The sequence below is a fragment of the Prenolepis imparis genome, unplaced genomic scaffold (genome assembly GCF_030444845.1).
Source record: "Prenolepis imparis isolate NDT839.2.m4 unplaced genomic scaffold, iyPreImpa1.0 SCAF_5, whole genome shotgun sequence".
Classification (NCBI taxonomy): Eukaryota; Metazoa; Arthropoda; class Insecta; order Hymenoptera; family Formicidae; genus Prenolepis; species Prenolepis imparis.
The window spans coordinates 17599909-17625181 of NW_028141163.1; the positions used below are offsets into that span (position 1 = coordinate 17599909).

At 32.2% G+C, this 25273-nt stretch overlaps 1 protein-coding gene across 1 annotated transcript in view; it reads left to right on the forward strand.

The window, feature by feature from the left end:
* The window catches only part of LOC145935782 (uncharacterized), a 233132-nt gene extending 208694 nt beyond the window's left edge, over window positions 1-24438 (forward strand). Inside the window, exons 10-16 of the mRNA XM_083037381.1 lie at window positions 21873-22002; window positions 22156-22363; window positions 22505-22998; window positions 23078-23255; window positions 23333-23527; window positions 23648-23883; window positions 23954-24438. Of these exons, the coding sequence (XP_082893507.1) occupies window positions 21874-22002; window positions 22156-22363; window positions 22505-22998; window positions 23078-23255; window positions 23333-23527; window positions 23648-23883; window positions 23954-24115 (1602 nt within the window). The 5' untranslated portion in view covers window position 21873 and the 3' untranslated portion in view covers window positions 24116-24438. The remainder of the gene's footprint in view (window positions 1-21872; window positions 22003-22155; window positions 22364-22504; window positions 22999-23077; window positions 23256-23332; window positions 23528-23647; window positions 23884-23953) is intronic.
* Window positions 24439-25273: the final 835 nt, after the last annotated feature.

Sequence of the window (25273 nt, forward strand, 5' to 3'; positions counted from 1 at the left end):
GCTAACCTCGTTGATAATTTTATTCTTGAGTTACCAATTTGTGCTACTTAAGTTTCTCCCAAGGATCTCTACGTGATCTTTCTGATTTGTGCCTTCCTGATTTAAGTCTCCCCTAAGCCTCCCTAAGGGTAGGAAAGGAGAAAACGAGAAGAAAACGAAAACAGCTAAAAGGGAAAAGGGAAGGCTTAGGGGAGGCTTAGGGCTTCACGCCATTCTTTTAATTATGTAGTTACATTTTCGCGTAGCTTTTTTCTTTTTCTTCTCGTTTTCTCCTTTCCTTTTTTTATTCATGAACAATACAACAGATAAACGTCTTTTACGAATTCTACGCCCATCTTTAACCGCGTATATAGAGCACGAATTGCACTGGCATAATACCAATCGCAATAGAGATAATTGAGGCATAATGAATTCCGGTCACGTTCACGGTTTTCAATCGGACGGGGTCATTTGCCGAGAGAAAATAGTTCTCTCTAGGCACGTTAAGTTACGTTTATGCACGATCGAAACGCACATCACAATATACGTGACCCTAATAATTCTTCTTCACGAAGTAATCCGTGCGACTGTGAAAATGGATCATTTTCAATGCAAAGAGTAGAAGGTACCGACTTTATTAATTAAAAAAACAAGAATTATAAAAGAACGAAATGTAAGAACAAATAAGAGTGCAAATATAAAGTCAAAACTTTTTTCGTTAATTATATATTATGAATTCATTATATTTGAGAAATTAAAATTTATCGCGATATGTATGTTATATAATTTTATGGTAAAATCTAAAAATTAATGTAATTTTATGCTGCCACTTTGCTGCTGCTTTGCAATATGCAAATATTGCGATAGAGAAAATGCGATAATTTATAACTCTTAATGTATATGTATAGGTACTTAAAAATGTGTATATGCATACTTAAGGCTCCTGGCTCCTCGCCGACCATGTCGGAATCGTGACGTCAGAGGCGAGAAAGCACATGCTAAAAATTCTTGCGTGCCATTTTTAAATAAAAAGATATTTCAATAAAACAATACTACAAAATTCTTTGGCACACTTGTAAAATTGTCCGAAAACTATCTTTTTCCCTTTATAATCAATCAACAACTGTAAAATGACCCCGTAATATGAAGTCCAAGCCGTCTAGTCTTTGCGTATGCGCAGTCATTCCACATGACAAAGTCCGATATTACACTCATTTTACGGTTGTTTATTAACTGTCAAGGGAAAAGCATAGTTTTCGGACAATTTTATAAGTGTGCCAAAGAGATTTGTAGTGTTGTTTCATCGAAATATCTTTTTATTTAAAAATGGCACGCAAGAATTTTCAGCGTGCATTTTCTCGCCTCTGACGTCACAATCCAACATGGCCGCGGCGAGGATCCAGGAGCCTTAATATGTTTACTTAATAAATATTAATATGTATTCTTAATGTATAACGTATACATACGAAACAATCAGGATTATTGGAATTGGGATTACTGTAGATTCGCGACAGTTTGCACTATGCTAATTGAAGAATCAATTTTGATTAGAATCAAGATAAATGAAATATTTTCTTTTGAAATTATATAGAAGGCAAATCTGCACAGTAGATCGTCAATCATTCTTCCGGTATGATTTACACATGTAAGATTCACGGTTCTGTCTATATAATAAGATTGCATTACGTGTTTCTGCAGCACACACATCTACATGATTGATTAGTTAAAGTTTCGCGGCGAAAACAAATTACTACGCATTCTTGTTGATAATTCTTCACGAAGGGAGACACGAGCGACTAGTTAAATGCTAAAATGACCGCTATTAATGTCACGATCAAGCAATTTTGCAGGATTTCGAGCTCAAGTAATTCCAGTAATTGCCACTGTTTGCCACCGAGTTGAACTTCATTCGTGAAATCTCGAGATATAATTTTCACATGCCCCGTAAATCTAAAGTTGACGTTAGCGACGTGTTACAAACCCTCGAATGTCGCAATTATAATTTCCACATATGCTACAGATTTGCTTGCCATTTTGTTCTTTAATATATACTCGTCAAAAAAATTATCGCAACACGTAATTAATATCAAAATTTAGCATAAATTCAAATAAGCGTATCTCCGCGAAAAACTATCGTATTTCAAAAATTTTTTTTTTATTTTAAAGGGTAAAGTCTCTACTTTAAGGAACTTTCGTTCGATTTTGATTTTATTCTCTCCCCCTTTCTCCATCCCTTTAAAAGAAGGGATGTGTTTTTTTTTTCAAAAAATTGCATAGTTTGACGAATTCTACGGAGTGTACTAAATTTTTTTCGCAAATATCATCATAACTATCGTAAAATATGGACTTTTCTCTACAAATTAATAAAAAAAATTGAATACCGTACGATTTTTTTTCACGAAGTTACAGCATATCAAAGTTACCTATGCATTTTTGCCTATGTATTCAATTACCGCCAACATTAGCATTATCCGATGGGCACTACGGGGAAGTTGCTGGTCGGATTTTGCCCATCGTGTGTGTATGTGTGTGTTGGGGCAGGGATATATGTTCGTATTTAAAATTGTGTATTTCTGCCTCGTCTTCGGATGACCTTTTATGGGAAGATGGCTGCATGATTTTGAAAGACTACCAACCAATTTCCAGCAATTGGAAGCAGCCCTACATCGAATATGGTTCGAAATTCTGCAAGCCACAATTAGAGCCTGCATTAATATGCGTGAGCGCCTGCAAGAGGTCATCCGAAGACGAGGCAGAAATATACAATTTTAAATACGAACACATATATCCCTGCCCCAACACACACACACACACACACACACGATGGGCAAAATCCGACCAGCAACCTCCCCGCAGTGCCCATCGGGTAATGCTAATGTTGGCGGTAATTAAATATATAGGCAAAAATGCATAGGTAACTTTGATATGCTGTAACTTCGCGAAAAAAAATCGTACAGTATTCAATTTTTTTTTAAATTTGTAGAGAAATGTCCATATTTTACGATAGTTATGATGATATTTGCGAAAAAAATTTAGTACACTCCGTAGAGTTCGTCAAACTATGCAATTTTTTGAAAAAAAACACGTCCCTTCTTTTAAAGGGATGGAGAAAGGGGGAGAGAATAAAATCAAAATCGAACGAAAGTTCCTTAAAGTAGAGACTTTACCCTTTAAAACCAAAAAAAAATTTTTGAAATACGACAATTTTTCGCGGAGATACGCTTATTTGAATTTATGCTAAATTTTGATATTAATTACGTGTTGCGATAATTTTTTTGACGAGTGTAGTTTTTTTTCTTTAAAAGTAATTATTAGATTTATGTTAGAAAAATTATTAAAAATAAAAGAGAGTTTTGGTCATTAAGCTTCGAGTTACAATTACATGTTTTTTTTAATATCAAAAAAATTTTCCTTTGATAAAATTTTAATTTCAAGCTTAGCTTGGCAAGATATTTAATGTTGAAAATGAAAAGTTCCTTTTAATCCTATATAATATATCTGCGCTCCACTAAATTTTCTTTAGAAACAATTGAAGAATAGATAACCAAATTCTAATTTATCAAGATATGTAATTGAAAGTGACTTTAAAACATTTTATACCAAGTGTTCAAAAATGTTACAAACAACATAATAGAATTTCTGTCCTGTAATACACGAAGAATTATTCTAGCGTTGTATTGTCCTGAGATTTGTAGGTAAGCAATCGCATATCGAAAACTTTTCATTACGAGGCTTGTACCATTCCCTTGAAACAAACGCCTGCGACGATGGTAGCGAATTAAAAACGTAATACCGGCGGTCCAATCTGGTTTTACACGAATCGTCCATTTTTACGAAAGATGCAATTAAAAGAAGGAAACTGGCAGAAATTGGTTCGTGCTAGGATTGTCTTTGTCCACGGAAGTACGTGTTGCACTGGAGTTATTTCTTGGCATAACTGCCGGATCATGAATCGACCATGGGGGAGTGAGATAATCTTCCCCAGTCTGATAAGCATTAGAAAATTAACGAAGCGTTTATTCGCCGAAAACAAGCATTCCGACTCGGTTCACTTGTAATCATCGAGAACATCAATCCAAAACTTGCGCGATTGCAAGCAGCGAGACGTAAATTACGGATGAGTAATGCTTCCTGTAATATACTGTAATACAGTTTACTTCAGAATTGTTTTACACAGAGAACACAAAATAAAATAAAGTAGAGAATGATGAATTTGCTTTGCAATCTAATTAAATGCAAGATAGATATTTAGAATAATTAAACCGACGTGATTATCTTGAAACATCTTTCTTTCATTATGTGTGTATTATAATGTATATACATATATATATATTAAATGTGTGTGTATATATGTGTGTACAGATGTGCGTTAAGTATTTTAAATCAAATTACGTATACGATGATGTAATAATTTTCTGTCATAATTTCAATAAACCTTTAAAAAGGAGCAATTGCAAAATTTATTTATTCATAAAGTGAATTTCCTTAAATAATAAAATATGTTGACGTGATAAAGCTTAAAGAATAATTAGGATAACAATTCGAAATTTGTTTTGAAAAAATTGTTCATAAAAAGATACAATAATTGAAAAAATAACTCGTTCATTTCACGGTGGACAAAATACTTGGCGAAATTGCGAGGCGCATGCTTTTTGTCAGCTAACGCATCGTAAAACTGACATCGTATTACAACCATGGCAAAATTATCCTGTAAACAAGATATTTTTCCAAAGATCAAGTGCCAGATATATTTTAGAAATTGAACGATACTTGATAATTCGAAATAGACAGATAAAATCGTTTGTAATTAGTAAAATTCTACACACGATATTTTATAGTATTTACATAAACGTTTTAAAATTAATATAAAGTTAAGAATAAAAATCTATTACAATCTATTACAATTATTCACTTATTTATAGCTGACAATTTAATTGCTTTTTATTTAAAATTAATATTAATTTTGTCATAATAATTCTTCTTTGACGAATTTCTATATACTATAAAAGAAATAATAAAATATAAAATTTATATATAATATATAATTTATTGGCTCTTATTCAATCGACAATACGATACGAATTTGAAATTCTAAGATTATGTAAATGTATAATTTTTTATTTTATATAAATTTTTAGAAGATATATTTTTTAAATAAATAATGATTAATTATATATATAAAACATGATATTAACTATTCGTATATACACTGTAAATACCGTATTTATTAACAATCAGTAACATGGCATGTTGCAAACTGACTGCACGATAGCGGTACCTATCAAAGCAATCTTACAGCTCCAAGTTGCACATCAGTCGATACGAACGTTGGACTTTCCTGACTTTGTAAAAGCCAGGTCTTATACTAACAGTCGGAGTCAAATTGACACGGTGAAATCCTCTATCAATGCCGTGAATTACGAATTTGCTCATCCCTTATTAGTTTAAAAAAAAAAAAAAAAAAATTAAAATCATAATATTCATCCGCAGATCGTTAAAGAGCGATTTTAAAAACAATCAAAAGTCGAATATTTTATTGCTGTTACCGTGTCACTCTTAATAAAAATTGCGCTATTTTTTATTATACTATAAAGTTTAATCTCAACGATAGTAAATTATTTTACGCATAATGTCCATAAAATATTAAAATAGTAAATCTATCTATTAGCGATAATTTGTGCAAAAAACGTATGTACCATTTTATTTTATTTATTTATTTAGAATATAGAGTTTTTTCTCCAAGACGATAAAATATTATATTTTTCATACTTTCTTATTATAGTTCAGCTACACGGAGTTTATTAACATTTGATAATCAGTCATTATACATATATAACAGAGATTTCTCAACAATACATGCATTTCTTTTTTGCATCTACGTATATACAGTAGGAATTTAATTTTATTAAATATATTAAATACTATTAAATATTACTCACTCAGTCGAATTTAGTTACCGTTTATGCACACGTAAATCATCAAAAAATTCCAGACATTGCAATTTTGGCTATATATTCTGCAAACTATTATTTTTACGTAAAAAAAGGGTTTTGTTCGCGTATGTACTCTATAGTGAGATCGGACTTACATAAACCATCAGAGAAATCACGCATCGCAATGAAAACTTGATATCCTTGAAGGGAATGCACAGAGGCGACGTGTGTCATTATCCTGCCCATTATAACGACGATAATTATCCTCTGTTTCTTCATTTTTCTTATAACTCGACACGGACGATGGCGATACGAAACCAATACACAATATAGATCAAAGACCACGGGATCAAAGCCATATCGACGTCATCGTTCGTTGATCGCTTTTCCAGAGAGTCACCAAGAGGGAAAAGCTTTAAGAGTGAAATTCTTTTTTTTTCACAAGGCTAGCATGAACTCTGCAACTGTATTCAAATATTCATTCGTAAAAGTCACGCAAGAAAGAAGCCAAAAGTCATTGATAAAATTCAACATGTCAAACACACACACACACACACACACACACACATCACTATAAATATATCTGTAAATTCTACAATGTGTAAAACCAAAATTAAAAACTATATTAGCTTTTCACATTTATTTAGTTTTAATATTTATTTAAAAAATTATCGAATTTATTATTCATAATTATTAAATTTTTCGCGCAAAATTTTTTAGTAATATACAGGAATTTGTGAAAAAATATTGATGCGCAGATATTTTAAAAGAATTATCCGAGCGATTTTACTTAATCAAATTGCAAGCTGATGCAAAAACATTGAAATAATCGTCTTCTTCACAGCCGACCTTGCACATTCGCGGTTTGTACACGAAGTACGAAATATTTCTCTCTGCGCCAAGTTCTGCATACTTGTGTCTTCCTTTTCTTTTCTCGCATAAAGTGAAAAGAGTCGACGACGCGAGCTGTCGTCTCCTCTCTTCACATCAAATGCATACATATGTTCGCGATAAAAATCATCAACAAGCATCCATTTGCGTTTTCTTCATTCTGAAAATACAAATAGATGTTTGTTGATCATTTTCTTTATTAAATGCTCCATTATATGCAGTTATTTTCAAAAAAAATCCAACATCGCTGGAAATGCCGCTATCCCCGAATGTCAACGTTCCTAACAAAAATATAAAAGAAAGAAAGAATCGTTACAGTTTGCATAGCGAAAATATCGCATCGCCTGAAACGCGAACATACAGAAAGCGGTCATTAAAGATGCCTTCTCCCGTCATCTCTCGCAAATGCGAGCTCCGTCATTTTACGTCACGCGATGTACTCTAATTCGCGGCGCATGAATACCGGTTTATACCGGCACTCGTGGGACGTGGATTTACGGGGCAGCATATACTTGCCTGCCCTATTCGGAAGCGCGAGCCGAATTTTCGATATAAATCAGACGAGCTCCGAAAGACGTCGACGAGGGATGAAACGAAGACGCACGAAGCGGCAGTTCCCCGTCATTGTTTCGTCGCTCTCTCGCGAGACGATGAATGGGACGGCCGCGAATGAAGTTAATCCGCATTCATAATCGGGGCGCACAATACACGCACGTTCGGACCTCTACGCAATGCGTATATGTGTGTGTGTCTGTGTATACGCGCGACCTTAAGGGATCCCGTGAGCGACACCATTCACGCTTTAATTCTCTTTTTCTTGCGTCCCTCCCTCTATCCTCCTTTAACCCTCACCTGAATGCGACCGGAAGTCCTTTCACGCGTCTCGATTTTGTCATCTCGTCGAAAGAAAGACCTCCGGCGGGCTTCAATCTCTATGAGGCAGGAGCAAAAAAGAAAGGATTTTGATTTAAACTAAACTTCGTTGAATGGAGCGCGAGCAGACATGTAAATATAAAAAATATAAAATACAATCGAATTATTGTTAATCTTTAAAAGAAAGTTTAATGACGTTTGATCTTTAAAAAAATTAAATAATGTTATAGCAGCTTTAAGGCTCCTGGTATCTTGTCGACCATGTCGGAATCGTGACGTCAGAGGCGAGAAAACACACGCTAAAAATTTTTAGATGCCATTTCTAAATAAAAACATATTTGCATAAAATAACACTTAAGATCTCTTTAATACACTTCTAAAAAACGCCGAAAACTATCCTTTTCCCTTTATAATCAATCAACAGCTGTAAAATGTAATATTATGAGGCCCAGTCCGTCTGGTCTTTGCACATGCGCAGTCATTCCGCATGTCAAAGTCTGATATCTCGATCATTTTACGATTGTTGATTGACTGTCGAGGGAAAAGAATAGTTTTCGGCGTTTTTTAGAAGTATATTAAAGAGATCTTAAGTGTTATTTTATGCAAATATGTTTTTATTTAGAAATGGCATCTAAGAAATCTCAACGTGTTATTTCTCGCCTCTGACGTCACGATTCCAATATGGCCGCGGTGAGCACCCAGGAGCCTTAATCTTATTAGTAAACGCGTTAATTTTTTCTTGTCGATTCTGCAGCTAATGCTGCAATGTTAATATAAATAACGCATGTCCAAAATATTTATACGGGAATATTTATTTCTACGAATAGACTAACAATAGGGAGACAGCGAAGCACAGTTCTGCATACTCTGTATGTGTAACTCGACTAGCAACTCGGTTTACATTTTAAGAACATTCAAGATGAACTCTGCTTCTCGGATCGCTGCACTCAGCAGTCGCATAAACATTGGTCTGCAGCTGCGGCTTATAATCCTTTCTTCGTAGCATCGTAACAGTATCACGTACCATATATATTTCGTCTTCTCTGCTTGATTCTTCTCAGCACTAAATAATTCTTCGTCAAACATTTTTCGAAAGAAATGGATACAATTTCTTTTCCTTTCTCAGGGAATATTAAATTATTCTTTGTACAATCATCGATTAAAATTCAAAGTAATATACAGAGAAAAATAATAATTGTTTCTAACTAAAGTTCTTTAGAAAAATATGTTATGAAAAATATGTTATGTAGGAAAATTTTAATGGAAAATTGTCCTTCGTTTATAAATTAATCGATTAAAATTCAAAGTAATATACAGAGAAAAATAATAATTGTTTCTAACTAAAGTTCTTTAGAAAATGAAAAATATGTTATGTAGGAAAATTTTAATGGAAAATTGTCCTTCGTTTATAAAATAAAAAAATCTTAAAAAACGCACGAAAACAACCTATCATTATAAATGTCTGCGCGTTGATTCTAATTATTTACCAGAAATGTTTCCCATCGACTACCGTAACAATCGCGCACATTGTTCTAAAGATACGTCACTTTATACAACCGTCCGCTTTTAATTAGCAGGTATCGCACGCGAGACCGATTTCAATCTGCGACTCGTGATATTCGAAATGGCCTTGCGCTACGGAGGGACAGGCATCATCGTGTTCGTGCATCTGTGAACCGATTATGCTACAGTCTCAATGGACAGGGCGGCTGTTCGTGTCTCATATTAATTCAAACTGATCGAATTAGGGAGGAGCGAAGAGACGCTCGTTTAAATCGTATAATAAAAGATCTGTTTTCCATTCACATTCTTCATGACCAGCTCGCACACAAGTCGTCATTTTCATAAACGCTTCATCATAATCTCGATTGATTCGTATCGGAAGCCGGAAGAGGAATAAACACTTTTGTATATGTGTGTGTGTGTGATAAAGGAAAAATAATCTAATATAATCTATTACTTATCGTACATATACAACTGACAGAAATACTTGTCGAGACTTGTTCTGATAATCTTTCTTTATGTTCATAGATCAAACCTATCACGATAAGTAAGACAGATCGTCCGTTCTCGCTTGTCGGCGACTCTATTCTTTAATACGTCACTCTTTCGATAACTAGAAGAAAACAAGCTAACGGTACATTCTCGTGTTTGATGCATCGTGAATACTAGCAATCCGATTTAATCTCAGTTTCATCATACGTAGCAAGAAGCGATGATATCGAATGCGGCGTGCGATGCACGTGGAGTAAATAAAACGACCGCAAGATATTTCAAGTAAAGGCGATTGGCCAACTTCGTGTGTAATAACCGTATATTATTTATCTTCCGCGTCCACTATCGATAGAAAAGCGAATCCACGAAATGTTTCGTCTATATACATATATAGGGTGTTTCTTAAACATATGTCAAAACTTTAAGGGATGATTTCTTGGGTCATTTTATGAATAAATTTATATCTTTGATGATTTTTTGAAAATTGTTTTCTTTTGAAGACACAAGGCGATAAAAATTTATAAGAAAATAATTCATATCTGTAAAAGTTATTAATGTAGTGTACAAAGAACTTCTTTATTGTCGTTATCAGTGATGCCAGAAAATATTGTATTAATAAAAATAAAAATATATTAAAAATATTGTATTTCTTGTAAATTTTTATCGCCCTGTATCTTCGAAACAAAGCGATTTTTGAAAAATTATCAGAGGTATAAATTTTCATAAAATGACCTCAGAAATCATCTCTTATATTTTTGACATATGTTTAAGAAACACCCTGTATAGATACGAGAGAAACAAAAATGAAATAAGCAGAAGAGGATTGTTGCTTATCGTATCGTCAAGTATCGACCCACGAGGCCTGGCGTTAAAAAAGATCAAAAATGAGTCAATTTATTTTTCTTCACGTATCTGTTATTATAGAAAAAAATACTGATTTTCAGACGCTAGATCATTCGATCCAATTTGAAAAAAATACGATTGCGATAATAATAAGTTAAAATCAATTCTAAGAGACAAGAGAAAAATTATTTTAAGACTTCTTATAACGATCATAGATATATTTGTCATTGCATTGTCACATAATAAACACGCTTCCTGACAGAAATAATTAAAAACCCCACTCTCTGAAAGTACTGTTCTATTAATTCAGTTTTGCTATAAAAGAGTAGAATAAAGCAATGTTATTCTCGATGTTTCGCGTACACGTCACTTCCAGAATCCAAAATAAAATTGTGCCATTGCGCGGATTACTCATCGAAGAACAGCAGGACATAAAACTCCTGACTAGTAAAAGTTGTAATAAAAGTCACGCACCCCGCGGATTATCGTCCCTTCGGAAATAATATACCCCATAAGAATTATATTTCCTGCAATCGCATCAATTGCGAGAAAGTTTAGGGCGTTGTTTTTTGTATGTACTCGTAGTACAATAATATTAGATTTATATATAGTAATATAGTAATATATATATTATATATAGTAATATATATATATAAAGGATAAAAAACAAAAATTGTGTATAATACAATATTATTGTATATTTTAACTTTATTTTATTGTAGACCTAACAAGAGAAAGAGAAAGAACTTAAATGAACAATATTCTTATTTGTTTTTATGCAGTCTTGCGGAAAAATCAAACGGTACTGATGTGAAAATACGTTAGAAATTTCTCACCATTCTCGTAGAAGCGCATCTGCTTCCGCAGCGTCGTCGATCAACCAGAATCTAGCCGAGGGGAAAACCACCCCACGAGATTCTCGCATAGGCCCCATGACGATAGAAGGCGCGCATATTTGGAACATTATGCGAGGAGTATCCCCGAAACCCCATGGATTGTTGCTCCGTCCCACCAAATTGCATCAGTAATCCCCGAACGCTGCCAGCATTTACATAAAAATAATTAAACGCCTCCCTATAAGACCTAAAGTTTGAGAAATTATCATTGTAAGATGAAAGAAAATCATAAGAAATTCGTAAATTTATATATTTGTCTAAATTATTATTTAATTATTAAACTAATTATTTAATTATTAATTAAAAATCATTGCACATTTAAGGTTAAGCATTCTCCAAAACTTAATTTGTTAAAATGTCGAGATTACCTCAAAAATTGTCAATAATAAAATGAAAATGGTTTTTTTTTTTTTTATATATATTTAACTTAAATTAGCGATTAATCGACGAATATGCAAGATCATGCAATTGCGCAGCAACCAGAGAAACTATCGATCGTTACGTGTTTACAATTGCGTCTAGTCGAGATCATCAACTATCGTGGATGAAATTTATGACGCGCACCGGGTATTTTTACGTATGACGACCACTGAATATCTACGATCAATTTTCAAAGCACTCTGATAAAGAAGCACCACGTTTCACGTTTTATTTGATTTCCCCAGACGTCCCAGTCGTCATTAGCCGAAGTCTTATTACGAGGAAGATTGGTTCGATTGATCTCTCTCGACTATATCATCGAAATAAAAAACTAAAGAAATAAATTTATTAATTTTTTTAAAGAAAAGCATGTTAAATCAATGTACTAGTTTTCTTAAAAAAAACTTAAAGTTTGTTCTTGCTTCTTTTACGTGATACCGCATGATTCTTTCGTTGTAAACAACGGTCATCACATCATTTTATTCTTCTCGAAAAATTTATCTTGATAAATATTTATCATTTTGACAGTTAGGATCATTTCTATTTTAAATTAGCAAGTTATATAAATTCTATTAAATTTTTACCTATCGAAGAAATCGAAGAATGTGAAAAACTGAAATTCGTGAAGTATCTGAAAGAACTCTGAAACTAATGATTAGTGTTGAGTTAAATCTATATAATAGTAATAGATACATGTATCTAGATACGCAGGATCTGGATACATTTTGTGTATCTGAGCCTGTATCTGAGATATATTCAAATTAAAGTATCTGTATCTGTATCTAGGTACAAAATATAGTATCTGAATTGCTTTTCTCAGATACATTTTCACATATTTCTTTGAATTGATCAATTCTTTAAATTTTAAAAAAATCAAGACCACGTAGAAACAGCTGACAGTGCTCGGCATGAAATTTCTCTCTTATTTGTCAGACAAGCAAAAAGATATTATATCAATATATAGCACGTTTTCCTCATATGAAACATTTGTTTCTAAAGTTCAACACAATTATATATTTATCAACACTGATTAAGCAATTATTTAGCATTGATGGTCAAATTTTAGTATTACGACGAAATAGTTTGAGTAACGATATCTTTTTGAAGTATTTTTGATGTGTTAAGATTAACGAATAAAGCCGTAATGTAAACAAAAAATATTAATAAATAAAAGATTTATTCAATATATTTTTTGTGCATATTACCATTATGATAAAATATAATTTAAAAGTATCTGTGAGATATTTTTAAAGTATCTGAGTATCTGTATACACTGAGAGAAAAAAATAGTTGCAATTACCACAACTTAACTATAATTTTTAGTGAGTTTAGGGAATAACAACATTTTTATAGTTACATTGCAAATTATAGCTGACTCAATTTTTAATTATTGTTGTCATAGCTTTAGCATACGTTTATGCAAACATATACATAGTTTTATACACTATAATTTGTGATTTATATATAGTAAGTCATACTATAAATATGATAATAATGGCCATAATTGAAGGATCAATAAACTATATGTCATAGTAACTTTTTTGGTGATTTTATAAACAATTTTTATTCTTTTTAATTTTTTGGGAAAAATGGTAAATTGTTATTTATAAATGTTACTAAAATATACTTTCGTTATAGTTCTATGTATTGTGTGTTCTATGCATAAATGATTACTTTTGTAACTAATCTGTTTGTTTTTTTTTCATGATATTTCTAGTAAATTTGTAGTTAGAAATATAGTTAAACAAGCTATTAATGTAGTCATAAAAACTAATGTTTTTAGTTATCTTTTCTTACTTATTTTTTAGTTATTATTATTACCAATAAATAGTAGAACTGATATCAACATTATAGACACATGTACTATAGTTGTAATTCTGATTATTATAAATAATGGTTTATTTAATTTACCATTTGTTACTTAATATTTTACTATATTAATATTTCAAATTATCATAATTTATAGTAAAATTTTTACATTATTTGTCAAAACCATGCATATAAGGTTACTTTTACTAATATTATAGAAATCATAACTATAAAAATGAAAATCCCAACTATAATTATTTTACTATGCAATTATAGTTGCAAATATCAGACACTTTTTTCTCAGTGTACATTTTAATTTATGTATTTGTATCTGTATCTAGATACATTTTTTCATGTATCTGTATCTGTATCGAGATACATTTTAAATGTCTTACCCATCACTGCTAATGACATTGACAAATGAAGAGAAAGAAGGAATAGGGAAGATATAAGGGTACACGAAGTAACTATCACACTTTGAAGTGTTCATCAGAAATGGGTGAAAACGAAATTGTTCGCATCGAAACTTATTTCAGAAAAGAATAAAGGGGACTCTCGAGATTTGCGCAATAGGATGGCGTAAGGGGGTTCCGTGCATCCCGCACACGCGTTTAACTTGCACGGGGGCGCGTAAGAACATCCATCAAGACCAGCATGGTGCACCGCGAGCAGGATACGCAGCTGCTGATCTCCGCTCTTCCGTGTCGGGTTGGGCCGACACGCTTTCTGAGCAGATCGGTAGCGGGATTCTCGACGGGGTCTGAGAGGGTGTTTGCGCGGGAATAAGGGTAACCCCGAAGACGAGGGACAAAAAAGGGGCCTACAAGACTCGAATGACCCCACTCGACTGAATAACGTTATATTGCGCGACTCAACCGAGGGTATAAAAGCAGTTAAAAATGTGAGAAGCGAACACGGAGGGTTGTTTCAGATTTAACAAACCTGGAATAAATGTTTGATCTCTTTGATATTTACTTCTCATAAGGAATATCGATCGGTTAAAAATTTATTGTTTATTATGATCGGTTATTGCGCGTTTTCCATTTAATTAATTACTTTCTCTTAATAAACATGGAGTAAATATCGGAACACTATTTACACTATTTCATAAATTAAAGTTCTTATAACGTTTTATTATAAAATATCTTTAAACTTGAATCAATATATACGCTGAAAATGTGAGAAAAATGTTTTTATATATAAATAAATTTATAAATATATATAACAGATTTAACAGATTTTATAACATCATCGAAAATTATCGAAATACGCGCTTGTGGGAGATAGATGCGATTTCGTCGAGTGTCATCGAGAACGAGGATCAAATACTTTTCTGACGCATAAATCAATATGCATTTACGGATTTTATGACTTTTACTCTCTGCGACGCATATATATGTATATATCGCTTCCTCTTTTATGCACGTCTGCGGTACAACGTGTTTCCCGCCGTATGTTTCAGCACCAATCTCGCGCAGCCCGGAGATCTTTGCCGGATACTTAAAGTTTGATACTCCCATGAATTTTTTAGCACGTCGCGAATAAGCTTAGAACCGTATCCTACGTGAATGTTTGTGCGTCGCGATTGCGTATTCCAGGGCCTTGCGGCTATCGGCATACAGACGGCAACTTTGCAAGCCGTTGTGCAGAAGACAATCGAATAGTTAAGTACGCTGGAATCTCCGATATCATGAACTCTATGGTTTTAGTTTGAGGAATGTGAAACAACGAAAAGCACATATTTCTTAGGAAAAAATAATAGGATGTTTCTCTAATATTTTATGTTAACACGACATTCAAATATATTTGACACTTTAGAAATTATGACAGAAAATCGATATGATTCTGTACATTTCGCAATTTTTGTCGTTTTATATTGTTATACGAGGGCAGTTCGATAAGTCAGTGACTTTTACAAGATATGGCACTCAAATCGCAATCTAATTTTATTTCTGATATTTACCATCTTATTTAAGTATACACACCAAGTTTCAAGTAGATCTGTCAAATATAAATTTTTTGACAGCGTTCTAAAGCGGATAAGTTTGTGTTTTTTGCTAAAATGGAAAAAAGTGAATTTCGTGTGCTAATAAAACATTACTTTTTGCGTGGAAAAACCATTAAGGAAACTGAAGAAAAGCTAAAAAAAGTATTATGGGGACTCTGCTCCGTCGCATATACTTAAATAAGATGGTAAATATCAGAAATAAAATTAGATTGCGATTTGAGTGCCATATCTTGTAAAAGTCACTGACTTATCGAACTGCCCTCGTACAGGGTGTATACTCCCGAGAAAAACCTGATATTCTCAGAGAATTTAATTTTACCCTGAAAAATTAGGGAATTCTCATGGAATTTAATTAGGATTCAGAGAATTTTTTTTTTTTAAATTGCCCTTTTGATAATTTTACTCTTATTTAGTTCTTAAGAAACATATGTCTAACATATCTTTGCAATATTTAAGTTTTTTTTTAAATGTAATTTTTTTAATTGAACATCTATTTTTCAAGATATCAAGATCTTATGTAAGTTTCATAGAAAATTGTTAATTTTTTAATAGGTAATATTTAAATAAATTAGTACTCCTTATTTATTTATTTAATAAATAAATAATAATTTAATAAATAATTTATTTAATAAATAAATAATAATTTAATAAATAATTTATTTAAATAAATTAGTATTCCTTAAGATTATTATACTAAATTATTTTTTGTTCTATATATTTATCTTATATTTTGTTATTTTCCACGATGAAAAATATTTCTTCATCGTTTTAATTCACAGTGTAAAAAGGGTAATTGAAGCGTATAGGGGTATACCGTAGATACGATAAAATTGAAAGTGTGTTTTCATCGGCGTGCAGTAATTAGATGCGAAAAGCTTGAATGACAAGCAGTCACGCGAAAACGCACAGAGCTCGAGCTTTTGCTTCGTTCTAATAATAATCTCGTATCTGTTCATCATCTAAGGACTGAAACCGTACTGTGCACGCGCGTACACGTGTCTTCATAGCTGTTTCAATGCCATCGCGATCGCAAGAGATTGGAGCACATCTCGTTCCATTCATTTATTATTCTCCGATGTACAGAGAGATAATCTTCTTTTAGACTCTTCTATCTTCGTTTTGAATATTTAGCAGCTTCGATGCGAGGACAATATAAAAAAAGAATCTAGGCAAAAATATGATTAAATATCATCGTATGTGTGTCTACACTCGAATCTCTTGAAATTCCGTAAAGTTTATCTTTCACGTTTCTGTTTCCTGTATTTCGTTCGTGCATTCTGGAGGTTTTATTCTGCATTCTATCTCGCCTTCGCTTACAAAATGCAGCCGTCATATCGCGTAATAACACAAGTTAAATAAATATAAAGTGTGTGTGAATGAGCCATTGAGCAGAATAATAATATAAGTCGACAAAAATAAAATGCTAATATAAATCAGCTTTCATAAGTAATTTCACAGAAATAATTTTTAATCTTAATTTTCCCCTTTTATGAAAAACCATGAAAAGATATTATAATATAACATTAATACTATTCGTAAATAAAATACTAAAATAATTGAATTGCACTCTAAATATTTTTTTCAAGTTCAATTATTTTTTAAAATAAAGAAAATGAGTTTATATCTCGCACTATTTGACTTAACAATAATTAAACGTGAATACATTTTTAACATCAGAATAAAATCGCAATGAAATAATGTTCTATTACGATTACATGATAACATATACCAATTTGCTTCATTAAAAAGTGCTGATGCCAACGTCATCAATTTTCTCGCCGTAAGAAAAAACGAGAGAGAGAGAGAGAAAAAGAGAAAAGTATATTGCTCATCGGCGTCATTTGATCGCGATAACGCGGAAGTGTCGGCAGTTTCACGCGCGGCAATAATACGTCGAATGACGGAGCAGTCTCGCAGGACAATCGTTCGCAGGGCCGTGTAGGGTGTCGAAATGCAATTCATCATGCTGCAGGCAGAACTATAGACAGAGAGAAAGAATAGTAGAGGAAACGGTGGGAGAGGCTCGATGGGTGCGACTGGGTGCACCTCTCTCGGTGCCCTCGCACGCACTCGACGCATCAATCTTCTTCGCCAACAATGTTCGCGTAAATTACCCTCATCGATATCAAAGTGACGAGGGTGGCAGCCGGCGACGGCCGGCGGTGGAGCTTGCGGAAGAGACCGACCCTTATCTCGCACGCGTTGGAAAATTGAGTTTACAGAGAGACCTCTCTCTCTCTCTCTCTCTCTCTCTCTCTCTCTCTCTCTCTCTCTCTCTCTCTCTCTCTCTCTCTCTCTCTCTCTCTCTCTCTCTCTCTCTCTCTCTCTCTCTCTCTTTCTCGCGAGGAGACCCATCCTCGAAAGAAGAAAGACCTCTCTCCTTCTTCCCCGATCACGTCGGCTGTCACTTGCACATGATGAACATTTCGTCACCTGTTCCGCGGCAGCGAGGGTCTTAGGGCATTACGAAAGGGGTCGGTCCTTTCAGATAACATCAGAAAGTGAAGAAACAAAAGTTATGATCAGTGTTGTTCTTAGATGATTTTAAAATTAGCTAGATAAAGATGAGATGAAAATATGTAAGTTCATCTTAGATAAGATGAGCATGATTTTGTTTTAAATATATCTAGATAAAAGATAATTATATGGCGATTCATCTAGAGAACTTCCAGATAATATTATTTTTAAAACTGCTTATGTAAACACAGTTACAAAAAAATGTAAATTATAAAAGGGATATAAAAATTCATTCATATATTTATAAATTGTATTTATAAATTTTGATTGTTTACTGCTTAAGTTCTACTATTTAAATATTTTTATGTGCTACGACTCTAAACCAAATTATCTGAACATTCGTCTAGATAATTTAGTAAAGATAACACTTTTCATCTTAGATGGATATATAGATAATACATATCTATATAAGATGATGCCAAAATTTCATCTAGATGATCATTTATATAATTTTAATCTATATACTTGTTCGTTATACTGTATACAATATTTCACTAATGAAAATAATTTCGACGTGATGTTTTATCATTCGATTTAAATATATTTAGGATTCTTAAGAGACGCTCGCATAAATACGCGATTCATAAATTTATAATTATTTGTCGGTTTCAAGATATTTTTCTTAAACTCCAATAATCCTGGTTGAAAAAACAGATGATTATTTACTGCACTATGGTTATTTATTGCACGATACTCGGAGGTGTAAAAAAACAGATAAGAATATATAAAACGATAATACATGAAACACGTTTATATACCGAATCTCGGTTCGAAGACGGTTTGTAAATTCAAATATGCGCCTCAGGTTGCAATGACATCGATAGCGCTATAAATTATTAGCATAGCACGCTCCGAACATGCGATGTGTACACGGCAGAGTTCGGTAATGCGGCTTTAAATTTTCTTCAGGCATTCCGAGCAACTCGCGTAGGATGCGCGGAGAGAAGCTGCAGGTATAGGCGAGGGATTAGACCGTAAAAGTTTCGACCGAATCTCAGAGTGGCGGCGTCAACGTGCCAACGATAGCGGGGCTTAATGTACTGTTATGATCTTTATGGCTGCCGTTTATAGGCCATTACGATTGAGTTTTCACGCCAAAACAGACTCAGCCGCTACGAAAAATCTCTGACATCCTCGCTATAAACGGAATATTTGCAGTTAGAGCGAATCAGCGCGCGTCAGAAATTATTTTTTCAACTTTGCGCGAAATATTCGTCATTACTCACAATGAACCAATTTAAGATTTCCTGAAATAATTTTGTTTCTGTGAAAGAAGGGGATCATTTCTTTTCATGTAATTGAAAGTAAAATTGGAAAGAATAATTTATATACCTTCTTTTGCACATTTTTAATCTATTTGTCATACTTTCTCATCTTATGGCTCCGAAAACTATCCTTTTCCCTTTATAATCAATCAACAGCTGTAAAATGTAATATTATGAGGCCCAGTCCGTCTGGTCTTTGCACATGCGCAGTCATTCCGCATGTCAAAGTCTGATAACTCGATCATTTTACGGTTGTTGATTGACTGTCAAGGGAAAAGAATAGTGTTCGGCGTTTTTTAGAAGTGTATTAAAGAGATCTTAAGTGTTATTTTATGCAAATATGTTTTTATTTAGAAATGGCATCTAAGAAATCTCAACGTGTTATTTCTCGCCTCTGACGTCACGATTCCAATATGGCCGCGGTGAGCACCCAGGAACCTTATCACGTTCATCAAGATCAGTTTATAAAACAGCAGATATATCGCTCGATAATAATCAATTATTCACGCTGTTATAATATTCAGCCATAATCTGAGTGCGAGACCGACTTCTGGAAGCTCTTTAACAAAGCTTATTTTAATCATCCACAAAGAGCCGAAAGGCGCCGTCGAGTCGCGCGCTAATTGCATTAATTGCGAAATTTTCGGAGCGCCTATTAACCAAGAGCAGGGAAAATGTCGATTTATCCAATCTCTCCACGTAGCTGCGCAGTCCACTCCTCTTTTCACGATTTACGCAAGTATTTGAATCGAAAAAGGGTGGCATCGAGATATTATCTTTAATTGCTCGGCAGCGCGGTGTATTACCACGCACTTTTATCACCGCGATCTCTAACGATTAATACGATACAGCAAATTGCGATTAGAAAAACGCGCTAGTTGTGTCGTAACGACTGAACAGCACCCCCGTTATGCGTTTAAGTGCACGCGACGGAATGCATAATGCAGATAAACTCCGATCGATAAGTCGACGGGCTGGTGCGGGGACTTTCGAGATCACATCGTGATTATCTTAAAGCGGTGACAACGAGCTGTTCTTTCATCGAACGGAAGCATGTTAATTTTCGTTCGCGTACGAAAACCTTAGGGAGTGAAACGAGAAGGATTTTGGAATTCTTGGTTCGCATTACACATCTGCAAAAATGCTGTATTACGAATATTAGTATCGAAATTAGTTTCAAGATTTATGTTAGCGCAATTTTTCTCCTGCAATTATATATATATATATATATATATATATATATATATATCCTTATCAACTGATTTTTAACATTATGACGAAATCGAAAATCTCTATCGTTCATCATACAAATAATCTTCTTATCGGTGTTCTATATATTCTATAGGTTTCAATATATATGACACAATTTAATATGTATTATATATCAAATATATTACATTTTTGAAATTTCTCCTCTCGATAATTCGAGACAAAACATTATATTAGCTAAATTCTTATTTAATTGCATCATTTTATATATTTAGAAAATATATTTATACTATTAAGACTTTAATAACAAAAATTTAATTATCATACAATAAAACATTTTGCATGCAAATAGTCATAAAAGAAATGCATTTTATATAAAAACTCACTTTTCGAATCTGTCGAAACTTTAGTCTTTGTAAAAGTTTGAATATTCTAAAATATGTTATAGTTTAAAAAATTTTTAATTAATTTGTATTAACAATTTTTTTAAATTGTCAGTATTTTGAAAAATACGTATACTGTTAAATGTTAATTTCTTCGCGTTTTTCTTTAATAACATATAACTTTAAAAAAAACGTGATTAGAAAATTATAAGTGATAAAAAGACTATCTTTATTTAGACATCTTCATAAATATTTAGAGTTCCAAGTCCCAAGGGATTATTTAAATGATCCGCAAAGTATTCGAAGCAAATTCCTTTTGTTATACCTCATTGTTTTAAGAAAGAGAAAATAGCTTTTATAATATTACGATGAAATTGAAAATTCTTATTGCTCACCATGCTACATGATTAATCTCTTTCTTTTACCATACTTATAAACTTTTAACGAAAATTTAGGTAAATACATGACGGTTTTATAGCTATAATTATTATATGTCACATTGTGATAACTTTTGATAAAGTCGTCTTTTAGCAAAATATTTTCTTCTATTGCTCCAAGGTTGCTTCGTAAAAATAAACAATTATTATATCGATTGAATTTAAAATTTAGTCACGCAACGCCTGTTGTAATATAAATAGTGCTATCTCTTATATTTATAACAGTCTTATTTCTAATACTTTTAGTGGAATAATATATGAAAGCGTAAAAAAAATACAGTATTGTCGACGAAACGCCGCGTCAGGTAACAATAATAAGAAATACTTTATATAATTTAAGATATAATTGAAGTTGTAATTAATAATATATTGTAATATATAACTTCTGAAGAATCAAGTAGCTGTTCTGTGCAGGATGGAATACATAATTTTAAAAGGAGAGAAAACTTGGAATCCACACAATAAAAAATGTACAGAGCATCATAAGGATATTGGAAATATAATTTTGGAAACATTTGAATCTAATCCGAATTTTATTGGCCAGGTATAACGTTCTTTAATAATAAAAACTTCTTTACACTGACATAGATGTAGATGAAAAATAGCTATATACATTAACAATGCAAAACCATGCAAACTTAATAGATATAAAAGATGTTATATCATTTGATAGTTATGCAGTTGATGTGTTCTGTAGGTGGATGCGGAAACGGGAGAACAAAATACATTCCAACAGATGAAAGAGAGGAGCGTGAAATGTGCATTAGCGATGAAAAGCTTAAAGATTCGACGTAATAATGTAGTAATGATATGCTCACACAATCAATTAGATGCTTGCATTCCATTTCTAGCGTCCCTGTATATCGGAGCTGTTATAAATCCGTTGGATGAGCATTTCATCAAAGGTATGTTAATGTTTTCCATTTAACTTTTATATAATTTATTTTCACATTATATTTTTATATATAGATGGATTTAATTATTATTTAATACTTATAAAAAATTAAATTTTTTAATACAGAGGAAATTCTTATTTTTATTTACAGGAAATTCAATTTATTTTTTGGAGCAAAGCAAGCCAAAAATGCTTTTTATAGATGAAAAGTATTCAACAACAATTATTCGTTCTGTACATGAAACAAAGAATCAGATAAAGTTACCACAAATGATATTTTTCGATGCTGATCAAGATAGTAGTCTAAATCTTAAATCAATTCTAAACAAAAGTTATGATCCGTCGAAAATTGAAAATTTTCGCTGCTCTATGGTAGATATGAAGGAGACTGCGATGAAATTATTTACACCGGGTACAACTGCTCCTCCCAAAAATATAGAAATTCCTCGTTCAGCTTTCATGGCTTCACCGGATCAGCTCGCACCCGATATGCGTCCAAATGATGTCGCTTTATGGTTCGATTCCTTAGGTTTTATCAACGGCGTATTCATGACTATTCAGGCTATTCTTATGCACGTAAAAGTAATCAGGATTAAGTCGAATTTTGATACAGAAAAGTTATGGAAACTAATAGAACAACACAGGGTAAAATATTTAAATTTTTAGAGTATATATGAAATACAAACGTAAAGCTTAAAAAAAATGAAATATTTGCATATTTCAGGTAACTTGGATATTCCTTGAAACTAGTATGTGCATTCAATTGAGCAAATCTAACAATCTTACGAGATATGATGTTTCCTCTTTGAGAACATTCGTATTTAGTGGTTCGACGATTGATTCAAAGCTTATTTGTGATCTTCAAAAATTATTACCAAAAACTAAAATTCTTCAAGCATACAGTATATACATTTGTTCCAATTGCAATCAGATGGATAATAACGATGTAATGTTTAAAACCGAATTTTGTGTATTTTAGGTCTGACTGAAACAGGCATTATCGCTTATCAGCGACAAAGTGCAAATATTGGATGTAACGTGAGTAAAGATGTTCAATTGAAAATTGTTTCTTTAGATAAAAGGAAATTATTGGGGCCAAGTATAATAGGTGAAATCTGTTGCAAATCTCCGTTCATGATGATACGTCAGAATAACAAACCTATAACATGTGATGGTGATTAGTTCAAATTTTTTTTAGTTGATGATTCACAATTATTATCCTATAACATAAAATATTTAAAAAATCTTGAATTATTAATGAAAAAATCATACTTATGCTATTGAATTCGTATAGGACAATCTAATTCAGACTGGTTTAGAACCGGAGATATGGGTTTCTACGAATCAACTGGCGAAATTTACGTTACTGACCGAATTAATCAAATGTTTGGCAAAGAACACACAATTTCACCAGCAGATATTGAATCTTTTCTACAAGGTTGTTTAGCAGTGTCTGAGGCCGTTATAATCCCTGTGCCGTCCAATTTTGATCATGTTATAGCATTTATTATGAAAATTCCGGGAAAAGAGGTACAAAAGTATTATTTATCATAAAATATCAAGCAGAATTTTTTACAAAAAATTTATGATATTATCTCAGGTAATGGAAGAGGAGCTGAAACAGTTGATTGTAAACAGTTTAAGCCATTCGTTTCAACTTCGCGCGAGTGTGATATTCCTTAGCGAATTTCCACGCATTCCTAATGGAAAAATACACCGTAAGTTACTTCATGATTGGGCCCAAACTTATATATGTGTATAAAGATATGGAAGAAAGATTAATAAAGCGAACGAATGAGATGACTCCACATTAGCATGCACACACAATAACAATATAAATATATAAAATATTAATAGAAATATTTAAGTAATTTTAAATAAGAAATATATATACAGCACAAGTATGTTAAAATGTGGTAATTTTTATTATGTTATTTCCGAATTGTATTATCACATTATAAAATAAAATAGTAACTAACTTTTAAATATTTATTTTTAATGAAAGACGAATTTGTTATATATAAAGCATAAGAAATTAGCATAGAATATTTTTATCACATATACAGATTTCAACTAATTGTAAGATGTAGATAATATTTACAACAACATGGTATAGATTGTTATAAACAATTAGAAATAGAATATTATAAAGCAAAATTGAATAATTTTCTCTGTATTTTGTTATCACAATTCTGCGTTTATGTATATTCGTGCAATTGTAAAATACAGTTGCACTTTATTTAGGATTCAACATAATTCTGATCATATGTACAAAAAGTAATGCTATATATAGGTATATATATTTATATTTGTATATATATATATATATATATATATATATATATTATACGTCTATGTTGGTAAAATAAATATAATAAAATTATTTCAAATTTCTTTCAATGTGAAAAAGCAAGCTTCTCAGAGATTAGTATTTTCATTTTTTTATTTTACAATTTTCATATTTTTATATCTCTAATCGTTTTCAAAACTAAACTTCAGCTATGTTGCATCATCTTACATATTAAAAAAATATACATATAATATATATTTGTTTTGAGAATATGACATGGCTTTTTGTAACGCAAATATAATTATCAATAAATAGTTTTATATGCAAGTATTCATGCAAGATTCATTTTATGCGAAAACACAATTACTTTCCAAAACTTCAAAAAATTCTATCGCTTATAAAAGTTTGATCACTTTGAAATATATTATAGTTCAAGTAATTTTTAAACTCTAATTTATACTTAGCATGTGTTTTTTTATTTATGGTATGTTCAATTCGGATGACTTTTGAATATGACCCAAATGAAATATCAAATTACACGAAATTACACGATAATGCAATATTTAGTATTTTTAATAAAAGATGTAATGCATATTTATTAAACTTTATAATTTTCATGGAATATTTTTT